Below are 5,515 nucleotides of genomic sequence, written 5' to 3' on the forward strand. Positions count from 1 at the left end.
AAAAGGTGTTCGGGGAGGGAGAGACTGTTAAAAGGTGGTCGGGGAGCGAGAGCCTGTGTAAAAGGTGTTCGGGGAGCGAGAGACTGTGTAAAAGGGGTTCGGGGAGGGAGAGACTGTGTAAAAGGGCTTCGGGGAGGGAGAGGCTGTGTAAAAGGGGTTCGGGGAGGGAGAGCCTGTGTAAAAGGGGTTCGGGGAGCGAGAGACTGTGTAAAAGGGGTTCGGGGAGCGAGAGACTGTGTAAAAGGCGTTCGGGGAGGGAGAGACTGTGTAAAAGGGGTTCGGGGAGGGAGAGACTGTGTAAAAGGGGTTCGGGGAAGGAGAGACTGTGTAAAAGGGGTTCGGGGAGGGAAGAGACTGTGTAAAAGGGGTTCGGGGAGGGAGAGACTGTGTAAAAGGGGTTCGGGGAGGGAAGAGACTGTGTAAAAGGGGTTCGGGGAGGGAGAGACTGTGTAAAAGGGGTTCGGGGAGCGAGAGACTGTGCAAAAGGGGTTCGGGGAGCGAGAGACTGTGTAAAAGGGGTTCGGGGAGGGAGAGACTCTGTAAAAGGGGTTCGGGGAGAGAGAGGCTGTGTAAAAGGGGTTCGGGGAGCGAGAGACTGTGTAAAATGGTTTCGGGGAGCGAGAGACTGTGTAAAAGGGGTTCGGGGAGGGAGAGACTGTGTAAAAGGGGTTCGGGGAGGGAGAGACTGTGTAAAAGGGGTTCGGGGAGGGAGAGACTGTGTAAAAGGGGTTCGGGGAGCGAGAGACTGTGTAAAAGGGGTTCGGGGAGGGAGAGACTGTGTAAAAGGGGTTCGGGGAGTGACAGCCCCTCCTCTTTAAATCAAGCTGGGAAAAGCAGTGCCCAGAAGCCGGGGTCTCTCAGGAGCTGCGGGGATCTCTGCTCCAGGCACCTCAATGGGGCTGAGGGTTGGGGGAGGGATGCACGCGCAATGATTATTCCCCTTTCTGACAATTGGGTTTGAGGCAAAAGCAGAGTTGGGTTGTTGGAGGGGCGCGGAGGTCTGGGTAGAGGGGAGGGAGACCTGATTCGGGCGCTGGTAATTGGGATGGGGGGAAAGCAGAGGGGCATTCACCCGACAAACCCCCCTGGCTAACGTTTTATGATCAGCTCCCAGGCCCGCTCGACCCTCAGTTTGATCGGACTGTCCCCACTTTTCATTTCCTTCTCCTGTTTGTTTGCTTTGACTGTCCTGCGGCGTCTGATCTCTCCGGGGTTTGGCATTGCCGGTTCCCCATCCCCTCTGCCGCCGCGCGCTCCTCGGCTGTTAGGGGCTGGGGGCATCGGGTTCGGCAGGGCTCCCGCTGGGTCCCGCGTCGTCGTCGCCTTCTTGCAGCATATCCTTGTAGCCTCTCTTGAAAAAGCCAACCTGCAAAGAGAGACAAATAAATAAATAGATCGTCGGAGCTGGGAGAGTGCGTCCTCGCGGCTCCGTCAGATCCTAACGCGGGCGCTGCAGTCCCTCCTCCCAGCCTCACGGAGGCGCTGCAGTCGCTGATCCCAGCCTCACAGAGGCGATGCAGTCCCTCCTCCCAGGCTCATGGGGGTGCTGCAGTCACTGCTCCCAGCCTCATGGAGACGCTGCAGTCCCTCCTCCCAGCCTCACGAGGCGCTGCACACCCTCCTCCCAGCCTCACGGAGGCGCTGCAGTACCTCCTCCCAGACCCAGAGGCGATGCAGTCCCTCCCCTCAGCCTCATGGAGGCGCTGCAGTACCGCCTCCCAGCCTCATGGAGACGCTGCAGTCCCTGCTCCTAGCCTCACGGAGATGCTGCAGTCGCTGATCCCAGCCTCACGGAGGCGCTGCAATCCCTCCTCCCAGCCTCACGGAGGCGCTGCAGTACCTCCTCCCAGCCTCACGGAGGTGCTGCAATCCCTCCTCCCAGCCTCACGGAGGCGCTGCAGTCCCTCCTGCCAGCCTCATGGAGATGCTGCAGTCCCTCCTTCCAGCCTCATGGAGGCACTGCAGGCCCTCCTCCCAGCCTCATGGGGGCGCTGCAGGCCCTCCTCCCAGTCTCACGGAGGCGCTGCAGGCCCTCCTCCCAGCCTCATGGAGGCGCTGCAGGCTGTCCTCCCAGCCTCCCCCTCTCTCTCTCCCCCCAGTCTCACCCACTTACCTTATAAAGGATTCCGGCCATGATAGCCAGTAGGACCAACCCGCCAATCGAACTCCCCACAATGATCGGCAGTGGGTTGAACTCTATCACAATCTCAACCCTTGTGTTGACCTGCAGACAGCAGAGAAAGAGGTCACGTTAGCAGTGGGGGAGGGGGGAGGAGCTGGGTGGGGTTTATCCTCCAGTGGCTCAAGCCACCACTGACCCCGGGGTGTGGCGCCCCGGGACTGCTTCCACCCCCCCAGCGATTTAAAACCATCACGGTTCCCGAGCTGAGCTTCCGAACCCCCCCGCAAGCCAGCACCTCCACCCACCGCACCCGTCACCAAGACCGCCTACTTTCCAAACTCAGGAACATTGCCCGTCTCCGCCCCTGCCTCAGCTCATCTGCTGCTGAAACCCCTCGTCCGTGCATTTGTCCCCTCCAGACTCGACTAGCCCAGTGCTCTCCTGGGCGGCCTCCCACCTTCGAGCCTCCGTAACCATCAGCTCATCTTAATCTCCTATTTGCCCTGTGTCCTAATTCACAGCGAGTCCCATTCACCCATTACCCCCTGTGCTCCCTGAACCTACACTGGCTCCCGGTCCGACAACGCCTCGATTTTAAAATTCTCACCCTTGTTTTCAAATCCCTCCTTGGCCCTCGCCCCCCCACCTCCCCATCTCTGTAACCTCCTCCAGATCTACAACCCTCCGCGATCTCTGCGCTCCTCCAATTCTGGCCTCTTGCGTGTCCCCTGATCTCCATCGCTCCACCATTGCTGGCCGTGCCTTCAGCCACCTGGGCTCCGAGCTCTGGAATTCCCTCCCTAAACCTCTCCGCCTCTCTCTCCTTCCTTAAGACGCTCCTTAAAACCTCCCTCTTTGACCGAGCTTTGGGTCTGATTTCCACTCCGGTGATGCCCCTTGGGAGGTAGTGACCGGGTTAAGGGCGCTGTAATATTGCGAGATGGTTGTCCGCCTGTCGTTCTCCCCGGCGGCTGCTTCCACTCTTCCCGCCTTCTGCCGCGATCGAGGCGCGTGTCTCTGCCTTCACCGAGCACGGAGGTCAAGGGCGCAGGGAGGGGCTGGCCGTTCACGGGGGGGCGGGGAAGGAGTCACTCACCGTGGCCCACTGGAAGCGATTGGTGGCCTGTGAAACGTGGATGTACTTGTTCTCATCGTAACCCACGGCCGCGGAACTCGCCAGCGTGAACTCTTGGGCGCGCGCCTGCAACACAAGAATGTCGGCATGGTAACCCCGCCGGAGACGGGAAAAGAATCGGAGCATCCGACACATGAAAAAATTTCCTTCACCGACTCAGACATCTGCGCCCCATAGCTCGGGAATTGCCTCCATAAACTCCCTGGACCCACCTCCTGACTCCCCAAAGCCTCTCCACCATCTACAAGGCACAAGTAAGCCCGTGCGATAAGGCCTCCAGTAAGGAGTGTGATGGAATACTCTCCACTTGCCTGGATGAGTGCAACAACACTCAAGAAGCTCGACACCATCCAGGACAAAGCAGCCTGCTTGATTGGCACCCCATCCACCACCTTAAACATTCACTCCCTTGTAAGCAGTCAGCTCAGACCCATGGATTTTAAACCCCTATTAAAAATTGGACTGGCTGCTTGGGGTTGGTGGGGGGGTGGGGGAGCAGTGTAAAAACCACTCAAGCTGGTTTTTGACTCATTCGTATGGGAACAAACTGTCCTTGGGAACAACGGCCCGAGAGGCCCACTCCCAAGTCTTGATTAACAAGGCTGATGACTCATTGTTCCAGTCAAGTTGAACTCGTTAAGTTAATCGGCAGGAAGATCGAAAAGAGTTCGAAAACCATTCCCCCAGGCCAGGTGTCCGTTAATACCACAGACAGTGGTCTGTGTATTGGAGGGGTATATCAGAGAGCAATTTGGATATCTCTCTCTCTCCTGCCCTCCACACAATGGAACAGCACGGGGAGCAGAGCCTTGCTCTTCCAACCGAGACGGACTTCGACTGAGGCTGGGACTCACATGCCGCAAGGCCGGTACGGAACCAGGTAGCCGAGACATACGGGAGAAAGCTGCAAGCAAGATCAAAAAGGCAATCTAGGTGAGCATTGCCAAGCCTACACACCCACAAGATCACTTAGCTGTGTGAGGGGATGCCTGTATGTTCCTACCAAACCAGAGGGAGGTTTATCGTTGGAAGGGTCCTGTGATAGTTTAGTTCACAGGAGGGTGTTTCTAGGCCGTGGTAAGTCAGCACGGCAGGGGCTTGTTGGACAAGTCGGGGTTGTACTGTTTTAAACTGTGCTGTTGTGTTCACACCGCTCGTACTGTATGCGAGTGGTGTGGTTTTTGTCAACATTAATGGCCCAGTAATTCGGGTCCCAACACGTGAGTAAGCACCGTGTACTCACGCGTGGGCCCGATGGAAGTGCCGGTTTTCAGCATGCACAGCGCATGCGTGGAAAACCGGCATTTCCTTTCCTCTGAACCAAGGGGTTCAGAGGTGGAACGTGTGCGCGCAGGAGTCTGCGCGTGTGCGCTGAAATTCCTTTTTTTTTTTTTACAGGGTTGCCCGTGCGATAAGGCCTCCAGTTTTTATGTGAGAAAAAAGCAGACGTAAGTACTTAGTTTTAAAAGGTAAGTGGTCTATTAATTAAAGTTAGAAAATATTTTCCACAGGTTTATTATTTTTAAAGACTTTACAGTAAGGTAAGTGTATTTTTAGACCCGATTTTAAAAAAATTATTTTTTTCAAAAACTTGATTAATTGTTTAAATTAGCTTTTTACAGTTATTAACAGTTCATTTAATGAGTGGGATTTTTTACAACTTTTATTTGAAGTTTAAGTACTGTTTTGGGCGCCCGGAGTTTTCATGAGTTTGACAGTTCTTACTATCAAACTCATGAATGAACTTTTGCAACCTCCGATTGGTTGCCCAGTGCTCACGTGATCCCAGCCGGCTCATCGAACTAACTACGCCGCTGGATCACGCAAGCACAGCGCGCCGGGAGCTGAACCGGGCCACTGACAGGAAATCCACGCAGGGCCAGGCTTCAACTGTCGGCGCGCTATGTAAGTGTAGGTCGGGGGCTTGCACCCGCGGGAAGCCCCCGACACCAATTTCTGGGCCAATAAACACTGTACGGGTGAGCCCGAAAACGCCGTCCGTGTTGAAATCTGTCCTCAGTAATCCCTATTGTCCAGAACTTGTAGTAAGTGGGTTTGCGTGCTCGCTACGGGTGGGGCGAAACCACTGACAATAATTGGCGATTGCGGCAGGGGCCATAGGAAATTGGCCACCGCAAAAACCGGTTACATCCTCCACCACCGGCGCACTGTGGCTGCAGTGTGTACCATCTACAAGATGCACTGCAGCAACTCGCCAAGGCTTCTTCGGCAGCACCTCCCAAACCCGCGACCTCTTC

General features: G+C 56.0%; 1 protein-coding gene across 1 annotated transcript; it reads right to left on the reverse strand.

The window, feature by feature from the left end:
- Positions 1–730: 730 nt before the first annotated feature.
- Positions 731–5,492, reverse strand: LOC147095439 (integrin alpha-X-like). The gene is made up of 3 exons (XM_085974592.1): positions 3,219–5,492; positions 2,114–2,224; positions 731–1,366 (listed from the first exon to the last, which is right to left on the reverse strand). The coding sequence occupies exons 1-3, from the start codon at positions 3,390–3,392 to the stop codon at positions 1,265–1,267; spliced, it is 387 nt and encodes a 128-aa protein (XP_085830718.1). The 5' UTR covers positions 3,393–5,492; the 3' UTR covers positions 731–1,264.
- Between the last annotated feature and the right edge of the window lie 23 nt (positions 5,493–5,515).

This window comes from Somniosus microcephalus, unplaced genomic scaffold (assembly GCF_052327205.1).
Source record: "Somniosus microcephalus isolate GS21.2 unplaced genomic scaffold, FLI_Smic_1.0 unresolved_chr1, whole genome shotgun sequence".
Lineage (NCBI taxonomy): Eukaryota > Metazoa > Chordata > Chondrichthyes > Squaliformes > Somniosidae > Somniosus > Somniosus microcephalus.

Coding starts and splice junctions, on each gene's coding strand:
- LOC147095439 (XM_085974592.1), bottom strand. CDS start 3,392: ATGTGTCGGATGCTCCGATTCTTTTCCCGTCTCCGGCGGGGTTACCAT. Junction 2,225..3,218: donor ATCGCTTCCAGTGGGCCACG/GTGAGTGACTCC, acceptor TGCTGTCTGCAG/GTCAACACAAGGGTTGAGAT. Junction 1,367..2,113: donor TGGCCGGAATCCTTTATAAG/GTAAGTGGGTGA, acceptor CTCTCTTTGCAG/GTTGGCTTTTTCAAGAGAGG.